At 37.6% G+C, this 26,429-nt stretch overlaps 1 protein-coding gene across 1 annotated transcript in view; it reads right to left on the bottom strand.

The window, feature by feature from the left end:
- The window catches only part of LOC100695531 (voltage-gated potassium channel subunit beta-2), a 166,576-nt gene that overhangs the window by 72,703 nt on the left and 67,444 nt on the right, over window positions 1–26,429 (bottom strand). The window contains exons 5-6 of the mRNA XM_019355599.2: window positions 22,683–22,762; window positions 22,250–22,294 (exon numbers count right to left, since the gene is read on the bottom strand). Coding sequence (XP_019211144.1) covers window positions 22,250–22,294; window positions 22,683–22,762 — 125 coding nt within the window. The remainder of the gene's footprint in view (window positions 1–22,249; window positions 22,295–22,682; window positions 22,763–26,429) is intronic.

Here is a 26,429-nt window from a genome sequence, read left to right as displayed (position 1 = left end):
TACCTCAGGCAGTAGAAACCCATGAAAGAGGAGGCAGAGGAGGAACTATCATGGCAGGACAAGCCCCTTCACGGTGTGTACCACGGGCAGATAGCAGAGGTGGCTGACATCCAGAAATCCTATCAGTGGCTGGACAAAGCTGGCCTGAAAGACAGTACAGAACCACTAACCATGGTAACTGGTAACTGTGGTCCCAGTGGTAATCGGAGCGCTAGGTGCGGTAACTCCCAAGCAAGGCAAATGGCGCCAGCAGATCCCAGGAACAATATCAGAGATCTCTGTCCAGAAGAGCGCAGTCCTAGGATCAGCTAAGATTCTGTGCAGGACCCTCAAGCTCCCAGGCCTCTGGTAGAGGACCCGAGCTTGGAGGATAGACCGCCCGCAGGGGTAAGAGGGGAATTATTTTTATTATATATACATATAAAAGGAGCGCATATCCCTGTGTGTTGGTCCTCCCTCCTGTTCGCTGACACCTGTTGTCCCCTTTGGTGGTGGTCCTGAGGGTTGCTGACCTACTATTGCTCATGTGTGTCATCATGTAAGCTAAGGTGGCCTGTTGAGGTCACCTGACCTCAATGAATTTGGGTCATTACCAGCAGGGTTCAGCTTTGACAAGGAAGGCAAGTAGTGCTTACCTCATCAAATCTAAAAACAGACATAGATTAAAACAAAGGGATATCTGTCTTTTCATCTCAGACTGTTTGGTCACTGATCAATGATCAGTGGTCATTGGTCATGGTCATGACAATTTGTATATTAATGATCAAGGAACTGACATCACAGCCCATTTTTTGTCAGTGGTGCTAGTTTCAGTCATTTTGCAAAGGAACTGTTTAAAAGGTTGGGGAAACTTGGAGTTAGCTGAGAATGAAGAAGTAATTTAGACGAGTTACGAAACATTTCTCCCACTGAAAACGCTATGTCCAAATGTGTGACCCGGTGTGTATTGCAGGACCGGGTTCTCCGATGGCAAGCCTTAGTTTGCTTCCAGATTCGTGGTTCTCTGTGTCCGGGACCTGGTACTTCGGTGTATAGTGGCTCAAAATAGACAGAGTTTGTTCAAAGAGGCGGTAACTTGAGTATAGTTTCTAGCAAATTAGTGGTAGAGATTCACAAAGCCAAGGGAGCATTTTAACCATTTCCGAGAGGAAATAGGAAACTCAATGACTTTCTTTACCTTTTTGGCTTCGGTCTTCATTTGCACACTCTCAAGTATACACTATTTTGCCAAAGGTGTCTGCCTTTACACTGTATTTATGGAAATTTTTGATCATTCTTCCAGAATGTACATTTATGATGTCTGAAATTGTCGTTGGACAAGAAGGCCTGACTCTCAATCTTTGCTCTAATTCATCACAATCTGGTTCCTACAGGTGGATATCAGGACTCTGTGCAGTTCAGTCAAGTTCTTCTACACCAAACTTTATAGACTGTGCTTTTTGCTACGGTGCACAGTGATGTCAGAACAGGAAGGGGCCATCCCCAAACTGTTTCCACAAAGTTGAGGGCATGAAATTGTCCAAAAAGCCTTGGTATGCCAAAGCATGTCTCTGGAACTAAGAGGCCAAAACCAATTCCTGAAAAAAACAACCCCCCACCATAATCCTCTCTACACCAAACTTTACCCTTGGCACAGTGCAATCAGATAAGTGTTTTTCTTCTGGCAACTGTGAAACCCAGACCACTCCATCAGATTGCCAGACAGGGAAGTGTAATTCGTCACTCCACGTCTTGACCTCTCTAGAGTCCAGCGGTGACGTACTTTACACCATTGCTTTTGATGCAGCTGCTTAGCCATGGAAACCCATTCCATCAAGCTCCCTTTGCACTGTTAATGAGCTAACCTGAAGGCCACATTTTGTTTGGGGCAAGTGACTACGCATAAAATCAGCAGTACAGGGAGGGGCCTGTTCATGTGGTGTTCTAAAGCAGTGTTTCCCAACTTTTTGGAGCCACGGCACACCACCAAACAAAAATGTCACAAAAAGCATATTGATAATTTTTCTCTGCGCACCAGGCACTTTCTCCTGACCACTACTCATGGTAGGGCCTTGATGTGGGTCGGAAATTTTCGATCGCTTAGAGTACTAATCAGGTGGAACCAGATAATCTTCTACGGCACACCTGATCATTTCTCACGGCACACCTGTGTGCGGTGGCACAGTTGTTGGGAAACACTGCTCTTAAGGTCAAAACTAGAATTTTAAAATGGAACTTAGATCTGATTCGTAGCCAGTTTAGCGACCACTGGAGAAGCCAGCCCAGCAATCTACCTGTGACTACGAAAGAGAAAAGAAAAGACATAATAAAAAAATCACCTAAACCTGACCAGACCACAACTGCTGCTTCAGGAGTGATTTTCCATGACATCATTTCTCCACCACAAGCCTTTCTCAGGGGAGGTCAGTTGCTGTGGAGTGTTCCTGCTCCAGTGCTAGCTGGCCTTGATGCGTCCCATAGCGCTTTTTCTCACGATGCCACCAAGCTGTCCTTTGTGATTGGCTACTTACAAGATTAAGGGTCTAATGTGGGCAGAGGCTTATTTACTGTCGCGAGCCATTTTTATGTGTTTATTCTAAGAGTTTGTTTAGAAGCTTAAGGGATCCTTTGCTCACCCTCTCAGTGGGAGCACAGTGCCAAGGCACCTACTGGACCTTCGGCAGGGAAACAAATGTGTGGACGAGCATGTCATTAAGTTCCGCACACTTGGGGCTTGTTCCGGTTGGCCCGCTGACATACTCCATGGAACGTTGTTGAATTCCCTCAATGACTCCACGAAGGACCAGCTAACATCCCAGGATGAGCTGTCCTCCTTTGAGGATCTCATTTCCCTCATTTTGAGGTTCGATAATCGACTCTATGAGAGAAAGAGTGGTAAATGGGCTAGTTGTTAGTCTTACTTTCATTGAATGATTCCATGTCAAGTGCGTAATTCTGTTTCTCTTCCTATCGCTAGAGACTCCAACCCCGTATCACTCCCTGACATTCACCCTATTAGGAACACAGTTTCTTCTACTACTGCTACAGATCAAATTCAACCACTGGATCACCACAACTGCTCTTTTTGCCTGCCCACCCTTTCATCAGGAACTCATTGGTCTCATTGATTTCCCTGCTCTGCCTGATCTATCCTCTCCTTCCCTAGATCCAGCCTGCCCTTATGCTGCTTGCTGGTCTCTTGCCCAGTTAAACTCTGTGTTCCAAGTAACCCTTACTTTCCTTTTGCACATATTTAAGGAATTATTGTTTTCCTCAGTTTGTGTTGAAGTCAGTAAAGTATCCCAAAGCTTATTCTGCATCTCACTGCGCCTTTCCCGAGTCCCGCACTTGAGCCCAACTAAGTCATTCACTTTGTGAGTATGTCTTAAAAGATACTATATAAATGAAATTTTACTTACTTGGACCACCTCCAAAGGGGACAAGCAACACTGGGTGTTAAATACTTGTGACTCTCCATCTTTTATTTTTAGAACCAAAGAAGCTTCTAAGATGAAAGGTGAAACATCAAGTCCAGTTGCCTTCTATTTTTAAGCTTTTTAAGACAAATGTGCCAGAAAAGTGTGATCAAATGGACCTAACACATCTTTTAAATTACATAATTAGAAAGGGTGAATGCCAAAATGAAGAAAAAATCTGTGAAAAACTAAATACATTTTTCATTAGCCTGAAGTTTTCAATTCATATATTATATATTATTTATTTATAATAATAATAATAATAATAATAATAATAATAATAATAATAGTAATAATAATAATAATAATAATGATAACATAGCATGATATGTCATGTTTTCGAATTTATCATTCAGGTTACATTTACCTAATTTTAAGACCTGCTAACGACCTGGTTGTTTTTATTATGTACTGATATGTAAAACCTGTATAACCTTTAAATTTCTTTTCACCAAGATGGTGTGCTCTGGTTGAGAGGACAGATTTGATCACACCTATTCCATTGAGATTCTTACCAGAGCTGAACAGATACCTAAATATCTTTGTAATCTTTGGGCTCGTCATCATTCCATGCCAGAATTATTAGTGTACTTGTCTAGCTCTCACACTAAATGCAAAGTAGGGCAGTTGTGTAGTAAGTAGTAAGCTAGAAGAACTATGGTTTGAAAATAGGTACCAGATATTGGTGATTTTTTCAAAAAACATTCCAATTCTTTCTGCTGGTGTGGCAGCACCGCATTTGTGGTCTTTTTATTGATAACAAGCCTAAATGCAATATGGGTTCTTGACTAATGAACCACTTGAAAATTTTGCAACAAATACTTTCTCATTTTTATGCCTTCAGTGGCTTTCATACACCTTTTTTGTTCTGCGTCATAAGCGGTCTTCCTGCCTGTAAGGTTCTGCATTTTAATTTTTCAATAAACCACTCCAAAACTAGTCATTTTCATATAGTTACCTATATGTTTAGGTTATGTTTAGGTTATCCTTCCTGCTCCTTCAAATCCCATTCTACTTTGTTCCCACAGATGACCTGTGTATGTGAGAGGTCATTGTCCAGGTGTTTGGAAGAATATGTGCCAGTGATAAGACTAAATACCAATGCAACTAAAATAAATGCAACAGACCATGCACTTGACCATGATCAGTAGCACTTTCTAGTACAGCTGTGTAAAAATGGAGTGGTAACAAGGTGGAAATAAGAAGGTAATAATGTGGACGTTTGCAACTTATTACAACTTAATTATATCAGAGTAATAACCAGTTAATTGCCAAGTACCACAATGGTAGCATAATAGTTACAGCTGAGCAATAATTACACTAAAATATATGTAATTGGATAAAAAGAGGGCAAAACCAAGGGTAATGATGTGGAATAAAGGTATGCCTATGAAGCAAAACCAATTAGTAATAGTAGCCTAATACCATGGCAACAATATAATAACCTGTGTTTTTCTGTGTGTTTCTGTGTATTTGAATTTTCTATTTATTTTTGTTGTTGTTTTAGACAGGCTTCAAATGGTAATAACCTCATAAGAATAAGATGAGAATAATGGCTGATGTTTTAGCATATCGGGATAATATTACATGTGATAATGCTTGAATTAATCCTACCTTAGGTTCTGCTTTGCTTAAAAGAAGTGATTTTTTTTTTTTTATTGAAATTGAAACAGGTGTTTAACAAAATGCTAAACTTGTTAAAAACTTAAACATGTATAAAGAAATCAAAGAAATCAAAAGCTAGCTGGAAAATACCTGATTTTATTTTTATCATGGCTGATATTATTCAATATGAAAAAGAGGTCTATTTAAAACTCTCTTTGAAAAGCTGAAAGGAATTATACATATGAATAGACAAGTGTTGCATGGCAGTGTAGGGAATCTTCTGTCACAACATATTTTATATCTAAAAAAAAAGAAGTCTTAATTGAATTCATACTTTAAATGCCCAGTAAGCAAAGATATGCCATACATCTTCTTTCCCCTGCAATTCAAGGTTATGTGGGACAAGGGAGGTTTATCGTCTCAGCTGTCATTGGTGCACCCTGGAAATCATTCCCATGCTGCTAGCCACCAGACCACTTTTTTGCCCCCCCCCCCACACAAAAAAATGGATGACCTTTCTTTATTCTGGGTATGTACACTGAACAAAAATATAAATGCAACACCTTTGTTTTTGCTCCTTTTTTTCAAGAGCTGAACTCAAAGACCTGAAACATTTTCTACATACACAAAAGACCCATTACTCTCAAATACTGTTCACAAATCTGTCTAAATCTGTGTTAGTGAGCACTTCTCCTTTGCCGAGATAATCCATCCCACCTCACAGGTGTGGCATGTCAAGGTGCTGATTAGACAGCATGAATATTGCACAGGTGGGCCTTAGACTAACCACAACAAAAGGCCACTCTGACATATGCGGTTTGATCACACAGCACAATGCTACAGATGTAGCATCATAAATGTATTTGGTATTGATAGCTATGGTTAGCTAGACTGTAAAATAACACTCATATAATTAAGTCTGCCTATGCCAAGAGGCACACTTATTACTATTCGTCGGATTTATTATTTCTTATTAAGTGTGCCTATGCCAAGAGGCACACTTATTACTATTGGTCGGATTTATTTTAAGTGTGCCTATGCCAAGAGGCACACTTATTACTATTGGTCGGATTTATTTTTATTAGGTGTGCCTATGCCAAGAGGCACACTTATTACTATTCGTCGGATTTATTAAGTGTGCCTATGCCAAGAGGCACACTTATTACTATTCCTCGGATTTATTATTCTTATTATTAAGTGTGCCTATGCCAAGAGGCACACTTATTACTATTCCTCGGATTTATTAATCTTATTAAGTATGCCTATGCCAAGAGGCAAACTTATTACTATTCCTCGGATTTATTATTAAGTGTGCCTATGCCAAGAGGCGCACTTATTACTATTCCTCGGATTTATTATTCTTATTATTAAGTGTGCCTATGCCAAGAGGCACACTTATTACTATTCCTCGGATTTATTATTATTATTGTGTGGATGCCCTCAAAGGGCTTCCACACTATTGAGTTCCTGTTTCTCTTTATTGTGTGGATGCCCTCAAAGGGCTTCCACACTATTGAGTTCCTGTTTCTCTTTATTGTGTGGATGCCCTAAAAGGGCTTCCACACTATTGAGATCCTGTTTCTCTTTATTGTGTGGATGCCCTAAAGGGCTTCCACACTATTGAGTTCCTGTTTCTCTTTATTCTTTATCTTTCTACTTTATTCTTCTAGTTGCTCCGTATTTCGCCGATTAACTACTCCCTCAGTTTTCAGCCGATTTTCTCCGTTCAAACTCTAAACTCTTCTGCAATTTCTGCTAACGACTGCTATGACTTTTGGTGTTTATTACTGTTATACTTTTTAAAATATTACACTTTTTTCCTTTAATTTGTCCCATTGAAATGAATGGAAATCTTCAGAAATTCTGCTAAAACTTGCTTGTTTTTGAAACTTAACTACTTTGTCATACTTTCACCTAGAAACTCCATTCAAACTTTAAAATGTTCTCAAATTATTGGGCTATTCCTGTCTGATTCAGCTTTTTCAGATCTTCTACCGTTTTAATCTTATCTCTCTTTAAGTTTTCAGTTGCAGCTTTGTGATTTTTCAGAAAATACATGCGTTGCTATGGTTGCTATGCAATTAACTCAGAGTGAGAGCTGGTCCGTTCTGAATTTTCTCTTCATGTCTAAACAACTTCTTGCTACTCGCTCAATTTCCACTCAACCCCCACAAATTATACATCTTCTTCACCCCGTTTCAGCAGAATTGTGAGTGTTTTCACCTCTTTTCAGCACAAATCCCAGCTTTTTCAGGTGTTTTCAACAGAAATCTCTTTTTTAGCAGACATTCTGCTGATTCACCTGTTTTCAGTGCAACGTTCTACTTCTTTACCTCTTTTCAGTGGAAATTCTGCTGATTCACCTATTTTAAGCAGAATTTTCAGCCTTTCACCTCTTATCAATACAAATCTCAGTATCTTCTGCTCATTTCAGAGGAAACCATTTCACCTCTTTTCAGTACAAATTTGAACTTCTGTACCCCTTTGAAGCAGAATCTTTGCCTTTTCACATCTTTTCAGCAAAAGTTTCTGTTTTTTCACTTGTTTTCAGCATAATTTTTCAGTTTCTTTACTGCCATACAATTTTTGCAGCTTTTCATCTTTTTCAGTCATTTTCAGCAGGCAACTTCAGCCTTAAGGCATCCACACAGCATTTTCGCAGGAAATGCAAATTTTTTCTAGTTGTGTGGATGCCTCATGGCATCCACACTATTGTTTTCCTGTTTCTCTTTATTCTTTATCTTTATTATTCCTCTAGTTGCTCTGTTTGCCGAATAACTACCCCCTCAGTTTTCAGCCGATTTTCTCCGCTCAAACTCTAAACTGTTATGCTCTTTCTGCTAATGACTGCTATGACTTTTGGTGTTTATTACTGTTATACTTTTTAAAATATTACACTTTTTTCCTTTAATTTGTCCCATTGAAATGAATGGGAAACTTCCACAATTCTGTGCAATTAACTCAGAGTGAGCACTGGTCCTTTCTGAAACTTCTCTTCATGTCCGAACAACTTCTTGCTGCTCACTCAATTTTCACTCAACCCCCATAAACTATACATCAAAACGTAGGTATTTTTGCTGGCTTTCAGACAATGTTACTATCTTTATTGTGAGATTTACCGTTTTTTCGCAATTTTTTCTCGAAGTGACACATGGTCTGGATACTCCCCATTCAAAGTCTATGGGGAGGTTTTGAAATTCAGAGCTGAAATTCTGTAACAGGAGGCATTTTCAAATCGCCATATCTCCTTAACAAAGCAAAGTTAGGACATGAGGCTTGTGCCAATATATCTTCAGACACTGCTGACACTCACAGTGGAAGCAGTTTTTACAATTATCTTACCGTTAAGCAATGAATTACGTTTGTTTGAGGGGTGGAAATCTGTCCTCCTCTCAGTCTTCAAACTCTGGAAATGAAGCCGTTTCTTCTCTCGTCATATCTCCGCGACAGAGGTAGAAAGAGCTATGAAAATCGCAGTCAAAATACACCAAAGTCCGCTGATTCACCCAGTAAAAGAATTATGCTGCTAGCCCTCCTAGTTTTTGAGTTACACCACGTTTTGTAACTCCAAAAAACGGCGTTTTTCGCCTCTCACCGCGATCTATTTTCTGACTGCCCAAGTATCTGTCTTTCAGACCGTTGCCCCCTTTCCAGGTGGCGCAATCAGTAATGACACGGCTCTGCAGCTCAAAGGTCGTGGGTTCAATCCCACCTTGGTCCACATGGTTTTTTTTTTTCACTACAAATTTATACACTATCACAGACCTGTAATTTATATTGCTAATTTATTACAATTCTGCAAAGTTTTATGATTTTAGCAGCTTTTCTAATATGGACCTCAGATTCCTTGTTAACGCTCCATGGCAGAAACAAGTACACAGTCTGATGAAGCAGACTGAGGCAGTACCTCTGATTGGTGAATTTGAGCAGAACCAGGTTGTTCTTTCATTTCATTTCTTTATTTATTTCACACATTGTTCAACAGTGTTTCTTTTTCTACATACAGAACCTTCTGCCTCTTTTCAGCAGAAATTCTGCTCATTCACCTCATCTCTTGTGTTGGAGTGCCCTCTCGTGGCGCCTTTTGGGTAGTGCCTTAGTAAACGTGAACACTGCAAGAAGTGGTATCAGACTGGTTTGTAGTGGAGGAATTTGTTGCCAGTTTCTTTCATCTTTAATCCGTATTCATGTTGTAATGTAGTAGTACCACAATATGGCAGAAACACTATGTTTTGGCACAAATACTTTGATTTGGTATACTTTAGCTTCTTCACCCGTTTTCAGCAAAGTTTTCATTTTTTTCCCCCCTTTTCAGCACAAATTCCAGCTTTTTTGGTTGTTTTCAGAAAAAAAAAACTTTTCAGCAGAAACTCTGCTGATTCATCTCTTTTCAGCGCAAGTTTCTGCTTCTTTGCCTCTTTTCTGCAGAAATTCTGCTGATTCACCTCTTTTCAGCCTTTTCACCTCTTATCAGCACAATTCTCAGCAGTTTCTGCTCATTTCACCATAATTGTCAGTCTCTCCATCTCTTACCTTGTGAGCGTGCTTTTGGCACAGTGAGATGAATAGCCGCCTTTTGCCCAGGAGGGCCAGGTTCGAATCCTGCTCAGGGTGACATTTTTTTTTCACCACCATACAACTTTTAGCAACTTTTCATCTTTTTCAGCTTTTCAGCAGACAGCTTCAGCGTTAAGGCATCCACACAGCATTTTCGCAGGAAATGCAAATTTTTCTAGTTCTTTATTCTACTTTATTCTAGTTGCTTCCGTACGTTTTTTGGCGCTTAACTACTCCCTCAGTTTTCAGCCGATTTTCTCCGTTGAAACTTTAAAAAATTCTGCTCTTTCTGCTAATGTGCGCTATGACTTTTGGTGCTCATAACTTCTATACTTTTTGAGATATTGAATTTTTTTTGCAATATTTTTTGCCCATTTCTGCCATATTATCAGTAGTGTCACTGATTTTCCTTGCCGGGCTGAGCTGTGTTTTAGCTCAGTGAGATGAGCATCAGTTCTCAGACTGGGAGGCCCGGGTTCAAATCCCACTTATGGCAACATTTCTTTCAGTTAACAGTTAAACTTTTTTAACTCAATTTCAGCTTTTTCACCCCTTTTCAGCAAAATTTTCAGTTTTTTCACCACTTTTCAGCACAAATCCCAGCTTTTTCAGCTATTTTCAGCAAAAACATCTTTTCAGCAGAATTCTGAAAAGAGTTCTGCAGAACTCTTTTCAGCAGAAATTCTGCTGATTGAACTCTTTTCAGCAGAATTTGCACCTCTTTTCAGCCCAAATTCTGCTTATTCACCTCTTCTGCAAAATTTTCAGCCTTTTCACCTATTATCAGCACAAATATCAGCTTTTTTCAGGAAAAACCTCTTTTGAGCAGAATTTCTGCTGATTCGTCTCTTTTCAGCGCAAGTTTTTGCTTCTTTACCTCTTTTCAGCAGAAATTCTGCTGATTCACCTCTTTTCTGCAAAATTTTCAGCCTTTTCACCTCTTATCAGCACAATTCTCAGCAGCCTCCGCTCATTTCAGCAAAATTGTCAGTCTCTCCATCTACTCTTTGTCAGAATGAGTTTGGCGCAGTGAGCTGAGTGGCCGCCTTGAGACCAGGAGGGCCAGGATCAAATCCTACTCAGGGCAAGGTTTTTTTTTTCCACCACTTTTCAGCAAAAATTTCTCAATCTTTACCCCTCTCAGTAGAATTTTTGGCTTTTCATCACTTTTCAGCAAAAATTTCCTGCTTCTTCACCTGTTTTCAGCAGAATTTTCAGTTTCTTCTCCGCCATACAACTTTTTGCAAGTTTTCAACTTTTTCAGCTTTTTCAGCAGGCAACTTCAGCATAAAGGCATCCACACAGCATTTTCGCAGACTGCCAAATCATAGTACTTTGGCTCAGGGAAATGGACAGCTGCCTTGAGACCAGGAGGGCCAGGTTCGAATCCTGCTCAGGATGGCATTTTTTTTTACCACCATGCAACTTTTCATTGTTTTCAGCTTTTCAGCAGACAGCTTCAGCGTTAAGGCATCCACACAGCATTTTCGCAGGAAATGCAAATTTTTCTAGTTTTTTATTATTCCTCTAGTTGCTTCCGTACACTTTTTGGCACTTAACTACTTCCTCAGTTTTCAGCCGATTTTCTCAGTTCAAACTCTGAACTGTTCTGCTCTTTCTGCTAATGATGGCTATGACTTTTGGTGTTTATTACTATTATACTTTTTAAAATATTACACTTTTTTCCTTTAATTTGTCCCATTGAAATGAATGGAAATCTTCAGAAATTCTGCTAAAACTTGCTTGTTTTTGAAACTTAACTACTTCCTCATACTTTCACCTAGAAACTCCATTCAAACTTTAAAATGTTCTCAAATTATTGGGCTATTCCTGTATGATTCAGCTTTTTCAGATCTTCTACCGTTTTGATCTTATCCCTCTTTAAGTTTTCAGTTGCAAAATTGTGATTTTTCAGAAAATACATGCGTTGCTATGGTTGCTATGCAATTAACTCAGAGTGTACACTCGTCCATTCTGAATTTTCTCTTCATGTTCCAACAACTTCTTGCTACTCACTCAATTTCCACTCAACCACCACAAATTATACATCAAAACGTAGGTATTTTTGCTGGCTTTCAGAAAATGTCACTGTCGTTGTTGTGGGAGTTACAGATTTTTTGCAAATCTTTTTTTTGAAAACTCTCCATAGAGAGTCAATGGAGACTTTGTTCAGAATCACCGCTGGATTTCTCTAATGAGAGGCATTTTCAAATCATCATATCTCCTTAACGAAACAAAGTTAAGACATGAGGCTTGTGCCAATATATATTCAGACACTCCTGATGCTCACAATTCAAGAATATTTTTCTCACCTATTACCGTTTGGCCATAAATTACATTTGTTTGAGTGTAGGAAATTGGTCCCTCGCTCAGATTTCTTCAGATTTCAAACTCTGGAAATGAGGCACTTTTTTCTCTCGTCATATCTTTTTGATGGATTTCAACAGAGACCTGAAAATTTCCATGACTGTTCACCAAAGCCTGCTGTTTCTTACGGTGAAAGAATGATTTTGATGCTCCATAGAGATTTAGAGTTACAAAACGTTGTTTGAGGGCAAGTCAAGGCAGTTTTTGCTTCGCCTCTACTCAGTTACAGTGTGTTACAAGTCATATATCTTTAATAATTTATATTTTATCTCTGAATTATGAAGACCTGAAGATTCCCCCATCTCTTCTGAACAAAACAATGTCAGAATGACTATTCTAGCCCCTACGGTTAGGAAATTATGGCCATTTGTTCGAGGGGAATCCTAAATGTCAGAAATACACTGAAGAAAACTCACACCTCTCTCTGTGTCTGTGTGTGTAAGTGCTGATTACAGCAGGTGCAGCTAATTTAACTGACCTAGATATACCAAGCCCAGACTCTTAACAGCCACTGTTCCCTTTACGCTCTGTGTATGTGTGTGTGTATCAATATTTCTCCCATGTTAAAGTATTACTCCTCCATATGTGTATTTCTGCTAAATCAAAGTACTTCTACTACATCTTAGTACTTCTGCTCAATCATAGTAATTCTGCTAAATCATAGTATTTTTGCCAAATAATGGTATTTGTGCCAAATCATGGTTTTTGTGTCAAATCATGACATTTCTGATATGTTATAGTATTACTACTAAGTGGAGGAATTTCTGTTATGTTATATTATATGTGCTGAATATAGTAAATCTGCCAAATCATAGTATTTATCCCAAATCATAGTATTTATGCCAAATTACAGTATTTCTGCTAAAAAGCAGAAATAGTACCTTTTAGTAGAAATTCAAGCCAAAAGATATTTATGTTCAAACATAGTATTTCTGCTAAATCATAGTACTTGTACTGAAACATAGTATTTCTGCGCAATCATAGTACTTGTGCCAAATCTTAGTATTTGTGCCAAAGCATCGTATTTGTATGGAGTCATAGTATTTCTTCTAAATCATAGTATTTCAATCAAATCTCAGAAGTTGTGGTAAAACGCAGTATTTCTGACAAATGATAGTATTTGTACCCAATCATAGTATTTCTGCCATATCATCGTATTTGTGCCAAATCATGGTATTTTTGCCAAATCAAGGTATTTGTGCCAAATTAAACTATTTGTGCCAAATTAATATTTCTATTATGTTATAGTATTACTACTAAGTCATAGAAATTCTGTTATGTTATAGTATATCTGACAAATATAGTATATGTGCCAAATCATAGTATTTATGCTAAAACATAGTATTTCTTCCATATTGTGGTATTTGTGCAAAAACATAGAATTTCTGCAAAATCATAGTATATCTGTTATGTTATAGTATTACTACTAAGGCATAGTATTTCTACCAAATCATAGTATTTTTGCAGAAAAATGGTATTTCTGGTAAATCATAGTATTCGTACCCAATCATAGTATTTCTGCCATATCATCGTATTTCTGCCAAATCATGGTATTTCTGCCAAATTAGAGTATTTACGCTCAATTAATATTACTACTAAGTCGTAAAATTTCTGTTATGCTATAGTATATCTGCTGAATATAGTACATGTGCTAAATAATAGTATTTATATCAAATTATAGTATTTCTGCTAAAACATAGTATTTCTGCCTTATTGTAGTATTTTTTGCAAAAAGAAAGAATGTATGCAAAATCATAGTATATATGTTATGTTATAGTATCACTACCAAGGCATAGTATTTCTGCCAAATCATAGTATTCCTTCAAAATCATAGTATTACTGCAATTTCATAGTATTTGAGCGAAATCGTAGTATATCTGCAAAATCATACTATGTCTTCAAAATCACAGTATATCCTCTATGTTATAGTATTGCTATTAAGTCACAGTATTTCTGCCAATTTGTAGTATTTGTACTAAATCATAGTGCCTGTGTCAAATCGTAGTATTTGTTGCAAATCATCGAACCAAAACATAGTATTTGTACCAAAGCATCGTATTTGTACAAAGTCATAGTATTTCTGCCATATCATGGTTTTTGTTCCAAATCATAATATTTCTGCTATGTTATAGTATTACTACTAAGTCATAGAAGTTCTGTTATGTTATACTGTATGTGCTGAATATACTATATATGCCAAATCACAGTATTTATATCGAATCACTTTATTTGTGCTAAAACATGTTTGTAACATCTCAGTATATCTGTTGTGTTATAGTATTACTACTAAGGCATAGTATTTCTGCCAAATCATAGTATTTTTGCAGAAACATAGTATTTCTGCCAATTTGTAGTATTTGTACTAAATCATAGTACTTGTGCCAAATCGTAATATTTCTGTTATGTTATAGTATTAGTACCAAGTTGTAGAATTTATGTTATGTTATAGTATATTTGCTGAATATAGTATATGTGCCAAATCATAGTATTTATACCAAATCATAGTATTTGTGCTAAAACATAGTTTTCTGCCATATTATAGTATTTGTGTAAAAACATTGAATGTCTACAAAATCATAGTATATCTGTTATGTTATAGTATTATTACTAAGGCATAGTATTTCTGCTTTGTCATACTATTTGTACTAAAATGTAGTATTTCTGCCAAATCACAGTATTACTGTTATTTCATAATATTTGAGAGAGATTACAGTGTTTCTGCAAAAACATTGTATTTCTGCTAAATCATCTTAAAGTACTTGTACTCAATTATAGTATTTCTGCCAAAGTTTAGTATTTCTGCCAAATCATATTATCTCTGCTAAATCATATTGTCTGCCAAATGATAATTTTTGTGCCTAAGCGCAGCATTTGTACCAAAACATAGTATTGCTGCTATATCATAGTATTTGCGTCAAATCATAGTATATGTCCTAAAACATAGTATTTCTGCCAAATCATAGTATTTGTCCCAAAGCATAGTATTTCAACAAAATCACAGTATTTCTGCTATGTTATAGTATTTGTGCTTGTAGAAAAGCCTGTGTTAGTGTGAGCTACATTACCCAGCAGCCTCTGAGCAGTGAGGGGATTCATGGGACTTCTGAGCTAGATGGTCTTCCTTTGTTCCTGTGCTAACGATTGAGGAGAGAGCTGCTGGGAAGGGGAGCAAATAGCCCATCCTGTATTTGTTGGGGATGGTGTGTGTCACATAAATGTGAGTTAATGTTCCATGCTTAAGATGTTTACCCTGCTACTTGTGTGTATTGGTTTTAGTTACCTTTAGCGTATGTGCTAGTTAGCAATAGCTATGGCAGCCCAGTTATTTGATTGTTTTGGGCTTGTTCCTGCTTTGTTTGTTCCCCCTGCAAATTTATGTGAATTTGTACACTATAATATCACTGTATTACGTATTGGCTAAGTAGGAGGCTGACTGTTACTAAGTGCATCAGTGTACATAGGTCATCTCTTGTGTTGGAGTGCCCTCTTGTGGCGCCTTTTGGGTAGTGCCTTAGTAAATGTGAACACTGCAAGAAGTGGTATCAGACTGGTTTGTAGTGGAGGAATTTGTTGCCAGTTTCTTTAATCTTTAATCCGTATTCATGTTGTAATGTATACCCTGTTCTTAATCATAGAAACCACACCATATCACCCCTCCACATCCTCCTACTGTATGCCATATCTCCCTGTAACATCCATCTGACTGCCAATAAACTCCACCTTTGATAATCTAATCCCTGGATGTCAGCCTCTCTTTCTGACCGAGGATAGCTACTATTGCAGCACCACCCAGCATTAAACTGACGTACACCATTCTGTACAGTGCTAAATCATAGTGTTTGTGCCAAACAATAGCATTCACCCAAATAATAGTATTTCTGCTATGTTATATTATTACTGCTCATAGTATTTCTGCCAAATCATGGTATTTGTTCCAAAGCATAGTATTTCTTCCAAAGCATAGTATAACTGCAAAATAAAAGTTTTTCAGCCAAAACATTTTTTGTGCTAAAACATAGTATTTGTGCCAAATCATAGTATTTCTGCTAAATCCTAGTAATTTTGCTCAATGATAGAGTTTCTGCTATGCTGTAGTACTTGTTGCTAGATTATAGTATTTCTGCCAAGTCAAAGTATTTCATGTAAATCATAGTATTTCTACCAAGTCCCAGTGTTTCTGCTAAATCATACATAATGTTTCAGCACAAATTGCATGATTTGGCTCAAATACTATGATTTGGCAGAATTTTCTATGTTTCAGCACAAATGCTATGATTTGTAAGAAAAAATATTATTTAGTATAAATACTACGTTTTAGCAGAAATACTATGTTTTAGCACAGATTCAGCTAACAACTATGATTTGTCACAAGTGCTATGATTTGGTACAAATACTGTGATTTGGCAGAAATACTATCATTTGGCTCAAATATTATGATTTAGAAGAAAGACTATGTTATATTATAAATACTATGTTCAAACTTTAAAAAAATTCTGCTATTTCTGCTAATGTGTGCTATGACTTTTGACCATTGAAATGAATGGAACACATTATCAATGTGGTCACTGATTTTGCTTGCCGGGGTGAGCTGTGTTTTAGCTCAGTGAGGTGAGCAGCAGTTCTCAGAGCGGGAGGCCCAGGTTCAAATCTCGCTTATGGCAAAATCTTTTTCAGTTAACAGTTAAATTTTTTAAAAACCTTTTCAACACAAATTTTAGCTTCTTCACTCCATTTCAGCTGAATTTCCAGCTTCTTCACCCCTTTTCAGCACAATTTTCAGTTTTTCACCCCTTTTCAGCAAAAATCCTAGCTTTTTCAGCTGTTTTCAGAAAAACTAATCTTTTTCTTTGAATGATAACGTATTCACAATGTGGAGGCTCAAAAATAGCCAAATCTAGTACCCAACCATTGGTGAGCTGGATGTGTGCCTCCAGAGATTTATAATTGCAAAATTGGTTCGCCGTGTATGCGCTGACTCCACAGACAAGGTACGAGAATATATCATGGTAAGTCAATAGCGGTTGGCCTTCGGGGTTTCTACTCCACTGCCATATTTCATACGGGTCCACATTTCCAATGCACGCTATTTTCTGCAAGTATCGTCTCTCTGCATCCGGACGCAATCTGTCTCTTTACCGTCGTTTTTCTTTTGAGCTGCTTTTAAGTATGGTTCGTAGCAATCTTCCTTCCAACACAGTGTGTTTGTTTTGATTCGTGACCTGCCAATATGGTGCCGCGCTCCCACAATGCATTGCGGCGTTACGTCAACGAAAGGAAAAAACATAAAGCCTCTGAATGAAAACAAACGCTGTTGTGACAGTGATTTCTATACAGTTTACATCAGATGACCACTTAAGGACATCTGGTTTCATCTTCACGTTTTCCTCTCACCAGATATCCAAACAGATATCATGGCCAGCAGCTTTACGGCTGTGGCTCCAGGAAACATCAGCTGATACTAGAAAGTAATATTAAATAAATTCTAACAACAGCCTATCAAGCTTAAATGTGCTGCTGTTGTTTAGCACGACATCCGCTGGTTTCCTCTTTCTGGCGCAAAGTGGGCGATAAACAAACAAGAGAGATGGGACTTGTGACAGAAAAGCCGATCAACTGAACATTGATCAGTTTCATGATTGAAGTAGTAACAGGAGAGGGAGGGGAGAGAATGAGAGAAGAAGAGGCAGCTGTGCAGTGTAAAGACACAGAATAACTCCAGCTTAGTGTCTTTTTTTCATTCTAGCTGAAGTACAGAACAAATCGCTTCCTCTTCACCTCATTGTAATTGGTCCAGCCCAGAGTCGATCATGACAAATTGGCCAATCCACCACCTTTCATTGTTTATATCGTTAGAAAAACAAACATAAAAACGAAAAATCACCAATGGCCAGTTCAGCTGTGCGGACAGGCATCTCCAAAAATGTTAGAGCACTTTTGTAAATATGTGATATCTTGATAATTAATGTTGATATTACTTGATATTTTACAGCAACATTCTGGCCTAAAAAACATCTTAAAAGTTTATTTTGTGATCCAGAAAGAGTTATATTTCAAACTCCGCCACTCTGTGTTCCTCTGCCACTGCCTCATTTGTGTTTTGGACGAAAAGCATTCTGGGATATTTGCCTGGCTTTGCCTACAGTAGCTAGCGAGCTGATTGGAGACCACAACAACCAATCAGAATTTTTTTGCATCCAAGTCTGTGATTGGTTGGGTTTTGTGGCACAAATATAACTGCGTACAGAAAGATTTGAACACGCAGGGGCAGAAATGTTGAGAGTGTGAGCGTCACACTGCGAGCAGGTCCGCAGAGATCTGAGCAAGAGCAAATGCAAAAACTGAGTGAGAGGGGCTGCTATTCTGTGTGTCTATTGATAATAGCAAACAGTGAAATACATTTTTGCACGCAGCAGGGAATTTTGTTCACCCAAGTTTAGCTTTTCTTCGCTCAAAATAAATTTCTTCTCAAAATGCAGCACTTGTACTTAAAAATTTTTATGTGCACTCAAACTTTTTTTACGTGCACTCAGCATAGTGGCACAAAAATAACACTATAGGTATTATGAAATAGAGACGTTGAACCAACTGAAGAACAATGAACTTCGAACCCTAACAGGATTTTAAGTGTTTGGCAATCTTGAGATAAGAGGGGGTTTTAAGATCTGTCCTACTACAAATAAGTTTTTGGCTCCTTCCAACCAATGACACTACTCTTCCACTGCTAGTTTAACCACAAGCAACTCTTGGTTAGAGGCTAGGTTTTACTCAGCTGCAGAAAGGCATCAACAAAAGCAGTGGTTCCCAAACTTTTTTTGCTGGGCCCCCCTTTATTTTACAAGAAAAATGTTCGCGCCTGCCCCCTCGCGCGCGCATGCGCACATGCACGCACACAGCCTCCAACCACACACACCCATATTTTGCTCCATTGCAGTTTATTTCACACCTCAAACATTTAGTAAACAATTAAGCAAATACAAGTAATCTGCAATAAATTACAGGTAGTAAGAAAGTAAACTATTAACTCTTTTACGCTACGTCCACACCTACACGGGTATGTTTGAAAACGCAGCTGTTTCGTCCACACGTAAGCGGCGTTTCGAATCAGCAAAAACTGAGATTTTTTAAAACTCCTTTTTTGCGTTTACGTGTGAACAAGAATAAGAATACAGAGTTCATCACGCAACGTCAAAGGTATGTGCCTTTTTTCACGTCACGCTGTGCGCATGTTATTGTTTACATAAGATGAATTGCAGAATAGCAGGTAGAGACAAAATACTGTTAATCTGACTATCTGCAGGTTTTACACGCTTACTTATACACACGCAGCTACTGTCCCTCTATTTAGTAAGGCAGAGGCGTCATGGTGTGATTATTTTACATGTAGTTGTTTTTTTTCCTGTGTAATAATATTCAACATTGCCAATAAACATAAACAACTGTTGGATGCTGTTTGTCCATGATTTGAACAGGGGGAACAAATTGTGGCAGGATCAGCCTGATATTATTTGTATCCCGCTGTAACTTTACTGTATAAAGAGCTAACATCTCCAAAATGTCAGGAGTAGTTAGTCATTACAACAAGCGTTTGTGAACTAAAAATCAAGAATGTGGGATACTGTTTGTCCGTGATTTGAAGAACCCAGCGCGTGCGCCCGACGAAGGGAAAACCAATTCTGCAGGGAGACCTACCTTGGCACTTGTGCAGGTGAAACCAAGGGGAAGATATGCTTCACCATATTTTCTAGTCTTTGGCTTAGAATGAAGTTGGTTTGGAAACATATTCAGCAATGCTTCATCTCCTGATTTGCGTTTGTGGAGGCGCCCCGTGCTAGCAGTGTCCAAGCGTTGTTTATTTGTTTTGTTTTTTCCTTTTCATGCCACGCCCCCCTGCAATGGCTCTGCGCCCCCCCTAGGGGGCGGGCCCCACACTTTGGGAAGGTCTGCCTTAAAGCATCATTAACAAGGGTGTGGAATATTGCCGGAGTCCAAGTAAGTGACGCTCCACCCACTTGCACTCAAAGTGACCTCAAAGTGACCAAGGGGTATGTTTTCCATTTGTCAACTCTGCATCTGACGACAAATTGCTTCTAATGCCACCAGATGAATAGCTGGTGTAACCAATGTTGCTGCCCGCCTACGGAGCTGCCATGGGGGAGGCCATGGCTGCCTCATCTGTGGAGGAAAGAGAAGAAACCTTAGTATCAATAAACTCAATTAAGTACGTTAAACTAGCAAAATGTTAAGTGATGAGAATGCGTTGAGCTCCAACTAGTATGCTAAAGAGCTCAGAGTCTTGGCTTACTTGAAGTAGGAAATTATTCAGACGCCGTGGGAAATGGCCAGAAGTGTGACTAGTTCAAGGTAGGTTGTAGAAGCCAAAGAACAGTGGGCAGACAGAAGAGTTCGATGGAGGTCCGAGGGAGCAAGAAGGAGTCAAGCAGGCAGGTGAATATAAAAAGGATTCATGGGAGCCACCAGAAAGCGCGTAGGCAGGTGAGTATGGAAATACTCACCTCCCGACTTGCCAAAAGAATAAGAAGGTAGCACATGAGGGAGAATTACGTGAGGGAGGAGCACAAATAGCCGGCCTGTTTACCACACCGAGTAAGCTGATAATCTGATGACATCTGAATGGCAATGCTGTTCCTTTTGAACTGTGGCTGATTTGGCTGATGGATCGCAGGTGGTCTGCTCGGAAACCAGAAAGACTCTACTCCACATGGGCAGAGAATCTCTGCTGCACATCTCAACACTAAAGGAAAAGACATTTACTGACCAGCAGCTGATTATAAGACATGGGTATATACACTTCCGAGTCATCTACTGAAGGTTTTTCACTCAGAAGAGAAGCAGATAGCCTGGAGGATCTTTAAGCAAGAGGTATACTATTTCAGAGGTAACATGAATTTGAAATTACTGAGAGAGATGTTACACTATATTGAATGGAATTACTGGCTGGGTAAACATTTCTGTAAAGACAGAAATGGAGCCCATAGTGACTTGTTAAAGGATATAAAAGCCTTACATCCTTTACAATAATTTCACCCCACACCACATACGTTTTCAGTTTTAGTATTTTCATGTATGTAGTATTTGATTTTCTTTGGCCATTTGATTATATTTTATATTTATATATTGATGGAAAAATATATTATGCAATGTACTAATTTGTGTGAGCTGTATGATAGTCAAGGACACACTCAGTATACTTAGTGCCTGGAAGAACGGCCAGGTTGCAAAAAAAAGGTATTATATGCTCGTTATAGTACACACACTCATAACTGCTCTCGTGAGAAGCCCGTAGAAGGAAAAGTGTGACACTTTTAAGGCAAAGGAGGGTGGGAGTAATAAAATGTAATAAAATGCTCACTGGTCCTTCCCCCTTTGAGCACTTGAATGAAACCTTGTATTTGATGCTTTTACTCCCTTGCAAGAATAAACGCTCCAGTTCTTGACTGCTGTTCATTTTTATTCAGTTTAATTCTGAGATATATCTACATATGTATTCATATGTATTATTCTTTAAGGTTTTTGAAATACTATTTTTAAATAAATGTATATTGTAAAATAAAATGTATATTGTAATCGATGATCACATAACATGCATTGATATTTTTTCCACTAGCTTTTGGCTTTTACATTTTTTTTGCATTTCATTTTAAATATCAAAAAAATGTTTTTGAAACAGGTGGTTTAGCATTTTGCATTTCACCATCAGACTTTTGATTCTTGTTTTAAACAGTGACTGACAGGGTATTAAATGGAAACAGGCAAATTTGAATTTTGCAGCCCTGATTCCTGCTTATTACAAAGAAATTTCCATACATGTTTCCTTTAAATAAGCCAGAACGTTGAACACTATATTTAATCTATTATTATTTTTAAGGAAAGCTGAATGCTGGGAACCTAAGTTAGGATTATTTAAAGAATTATCAAATGGTAAAACTATCATATTATGCTAAAACATCAGCCAAAATTAACTTACTATTGAGTAATGAGATTATTACCAGCTCCCTATTACTAACTCCTTTTTCTGGTAACTGAGTAGTAGTAACTTGGAAATGTCAAAATTATTACCTTCTTATTTCCCCCTTGCTATCCCACTATTACCATGTTATTACTGAGCTGTAATAGAAAGTGCTATCCAATCATCTGAAAGCAAAAAAATGACAAAAGATAGGTACACATTTCAAACTAATAATGTACATCTGCTTTTAATATCACAAATTGCAAGCAATCACAAACAAGGCCCAGAAGAACTCTACCTCCATCCTTTCTTTTTTAGGATACTTCCCAAGACAGCTTCAGCTCTTGTAAAAGAGTTAATGAAAGAGAGAGAGGGAGAGAGAGAGATTTTTTTTAAATGTGACTTAAAAAAAAATCTAAATTAAATTAATACATGCTGTACACCAAAAACAGTTATTCGTTTGCCCTGTGACATCAAACTAGGCTCCAGTTCCCCTGTGACCTTGAATTAATCCTAACCCTTAAGGAAATGAATGAACACATGGATCAGTAGTTCAAACGTACAGTTACTGTCTTGAAAAATTAGTTGTTCTGCCTCAAATCTCTAAAATAACTAGGCAGCATCTGGTGCAGTACAACTACTTGGATACATGTATTTAACTTTGCATAAACAAAACATTTATTAAGTCACTTACTTTTTATTCAAACAAATTGAAATATAGTAATACTTACTTTCCAGAGTTATAGACTTCAGCTGTGTCAAACAAGTTGATTCCATTCTCATATGCTATTGTCATGAGTTCTTCTGCCACCTTCAGAAGAGAAAAATGATAATGATAAAGATAGGCAGCTGCTGCACCATTATATTTAGGAATATTTTTACCTTAGTCAACATTTGATAAATATTTGCTTATACCAAATAATCACTCGCTTAAAAATGATGAATTACATTATTTGAAAGAAAAAATAATAACAAACAAAAATTGTATTAGTTTACTACCACCATATTTTGCAAGTTTGCAACTGTAGCAAACCTATTAATGCCTTTTTCAAATACATTTTAAGAGTTTTGAATTTGTCATTATCATCCTATTAAGTTTATTCTCCAAGTCTGAAACCTTGCAAATGGTATGGAGGGAATTGGTTCGGATATGTTGGAAGAAAGGTTGTTGTTTTTGGTGATTTCTTGCTCTAAGTGAAGAGCAATCTGAAAACAGATTGTAAAGTTAACTCATTTAAAAATCAGTTCAGCTTTAGTGTGTCTATTGTAATTTCTGTACTATTTATCAGCCTTATTGTGAGGTACTAGTATCTCTTGGTCCCTAGTACACCCTCTCTAGGAAAAAAAAAACAAAAGAACCTCAAGTACCTCCTAAAACAGTTTTTCTGATGCTTCAGAAAAAGTTTCTCTCTGTGCTATGTTTACTAGGCTCCTGCTAACCACAAGTTTATCCTCCAAAGAATTATTCCTCAGCCAACTCCTACTTTGCATTCGGGAGACAGACACTGAATCAGGTGACCCTGAATCCTCCCTTAGTTATGCTGCAGTAGGCTTAGGCTGCTGCGGGGTTCCCAGGATGGACTGAGCATTTCTTCGTTATTTGCCAACTGTCAATTTGAATGCAATTATGTGTTTATACACAATTGCATTTAATCATTAGCTATTATTAATCTGTGTCTCTCTTCCACAGTGTGTCTTTTGTCTTGTCTCATCAGATTGTTGGGATTTTTCTCAGTATTATTTTAGGGTCTTGCAGTGACTGCTGTTCTGATTTGGCACTGTATAAATTAGGTTTATCCATAGGTTCAATGAGGAAACTCTGTATTCATTCATCTGCCTGCTTTCCTGGGAGTTTTGGTGCTCGTCTATTCTTTGCTTCACCATCACTTTCCTGAGTATTAATTTCTCTATATCAATTAATCATGTTCAGTTCTTCCAAATATTATCTCCATAATTTAATCACTGAACTGAATCTCCAGTGGAGCTACTTGCTTACTTTCTCCAGTACACTTACTTTGGCTTGTGACACTTATAAACATTATTCCCCTGTGTAGTAATTCCTTGCCAGAAGTTAATTTTTCTAATAGAAAAAAAACTTGAGAATTTGCTTCCTTTTTTCATATAGCAAAGTAGAACAATGGTAATTTGTCAGAAAATTAACCAGAGTGAGGAAACATGGTATTTCACATTTGCCCTTGATCTAAATGAGAAAAATCAGTTTTTCTGACAGTTACTTCAACTTTGAAAAAGAAAACACTCAATGCCACTACAGACACAGTCACAACTATGGCTAAATGCAAAGGTTTTGATCCACTATATATATCTTGCTGTTAGTTTTGTCCAAGCATACTTCTGATTGTATCCAAAGTATTCAGTTTAAGATATTTTTCATACAGTGATTTTCCTCTGCCTTTCTGACTTGCAGTCATGCACTTTTTGTACATATACTCTGCTCAAAGTAAAGGAATAATTCGAAAACATATCAGATCTCAATGAGAAAACAATCATGCTGGATATCGGCGTTACTGATGTAGTTACTTTTAAACTAGTGATCTAACTAATTACTATATCTATTGTTACAATGCCGTTACCATTACTAACAAGAAAATGTGTTGTGGGCGCTAAAAAGAATGATACCAAACAAGGTGAGGTAAATTGTTTTTGAAAGTGAAATGTAGAGGAAAATCAAAAGTAGTCAAAAACAGTCAATTATACCCTGGACCCCAGAGGGTTATACATTTTTTTAAGTAATGCAGTAGCTACTTTTTCTAGTAATTAGTTACTCTTATAATATTCTAATTCAGTTACTTTTTGAATAGGTAACTAGTAACTGTAACTAATTACTTTTTCATAGTAACTTGCCCAACCCTGGTACTGATACAAACTGGGTAATGTATTAAGAAGAAAATTATTTTTTCAAAATAAATAAAATAACACTTTATTTGAATAGGATCAAATCACAACTACAGCTGTCAGCTGTCAATAAGGGAGAGAAATACACAATCAAACCACCCCCTACAAGTAAGCACTTGATGACAATGAGAAGGAAAAACTCCCCTTTAACAGGAAGGAACCAGTCTCAGGGAAGGACAGCCCTTTACCTCGACCAGCTGGCGGTAACGAAGAGTGATAGAATAAAAGAATAAGCACCACAGAGTCATATTAACTGTCAGAATTCTTGGACGATGAGTAGTGACAATCTTGTACTCCAAATTATTAATCAACCATAGAACCAGACAGAGTTTTAGCTCATTCCAAAGCCTCTTAGCCTTGTCCACCTTAATTGGAAAACTAAAAAAAAAAAACAGTTTTATTTTTCGTTATCTATTGTCCACCAGGCCCCTACTCAAAGATCTGAGTAGATCTAATTTCAAGATCAGATTCAAAGCGAGTTAAAAGTACTTCATTTGCTGGTATAACTCTCAATTGCACCCTTTAAAGCTGATAACTCATAGGCTACAGGGGAAATGGGGTCTCACTAATTTAGATGTTCATCATTTCGCCTAGAAAGATAGTTTGCTGCGCTATAAAAAAGCCTTTAATAAAGCTAGAACATCTATGAGGATGCTGGAAAGCATTTCCCTCACTAATGTGAAGCACACACTCGCAGTCTCCGATAGGAAGATAGTTTTGGTTTTATTATGCTTTTATTTTGAAGTCCACTAATCAGTCTCGCTTTTGAGGTCAACTTCCTGAAAGCCAGACTTATGGAGTGTCCGCATGTTCATAGGCTAATTATGTTCATCTGCAGGGAATTTGTAGGTAGAGTGTTTAGGGGGATCTCTTAAATTTTGTTGGTGGCATGGTCTGTGTCTATTTAAGGAAGATTTAAGTTTGACAAGGAGGTTTGACAAAGGTTCTGTTGACATGAACTGTGGCTGTGATGTTAAAGTTAAATGTACCACTGGTGAGAAGAATATAATTAGAAGAATTATATTCAGAGCCCTGAAAAACTACTGAAGTCTGTTGATCCCTTTTTTTCCATCATCTGTTCCCTTTCATGGTTGTCGATATTCTATCCTGTCTGAGGGTTTATTAACAACGGACCTCTACAACATCTAACAATTCATCATTGATTGAAGAAAATAAGAAACACGCTTGGTTTATTTTCAGCACTGTAGCCAGGCTGTCAAAGAGTCAGAGCTTCGTAGAGCCAAGCATTACTTTAAACTTCTCTAGTAATGCCTTCATGAATTCTTTTACAAATGAAATTTTAGCCAGAGGAAAAGAGAAGAAAATTATTCATAACCATCTCACAGACATATCATTATGTACAGCCACTGTCAATATCATTGGTAAGTTTTTAGACTCTTTCTCTTTGTTAACTTAAGTAATCACTACCTCCAAACCATCAACATGTCTATTAGAGGCCATTCCTACCAGACTGCTAGCATAAATTAATGCCTCAATCTTAAATATGACCATCTGTCTTTATTACTGGGCTACATACCACAAGCCTTTAAGGTGGCAGTAATTAA

Source organism: Oreochromis niloticus, linkage group LG20 (assembly GCF_001858045.2).
Source record: "Oreochromis niloticus isolate F11D_XX linkage group LG20, O_niloticus_UMD_NMBU, whole genome shotgun sequence".
Taxonomy (NCBI): Eukaryota; Metazoa; Chordata; class Actinopteri; order Cichliformes; family Cichlidae; genus Oreochromis; species Oreochromis niloticus.
This window is presented reverse-complemented; position numbering and strand designations above follow the sequence as displayed.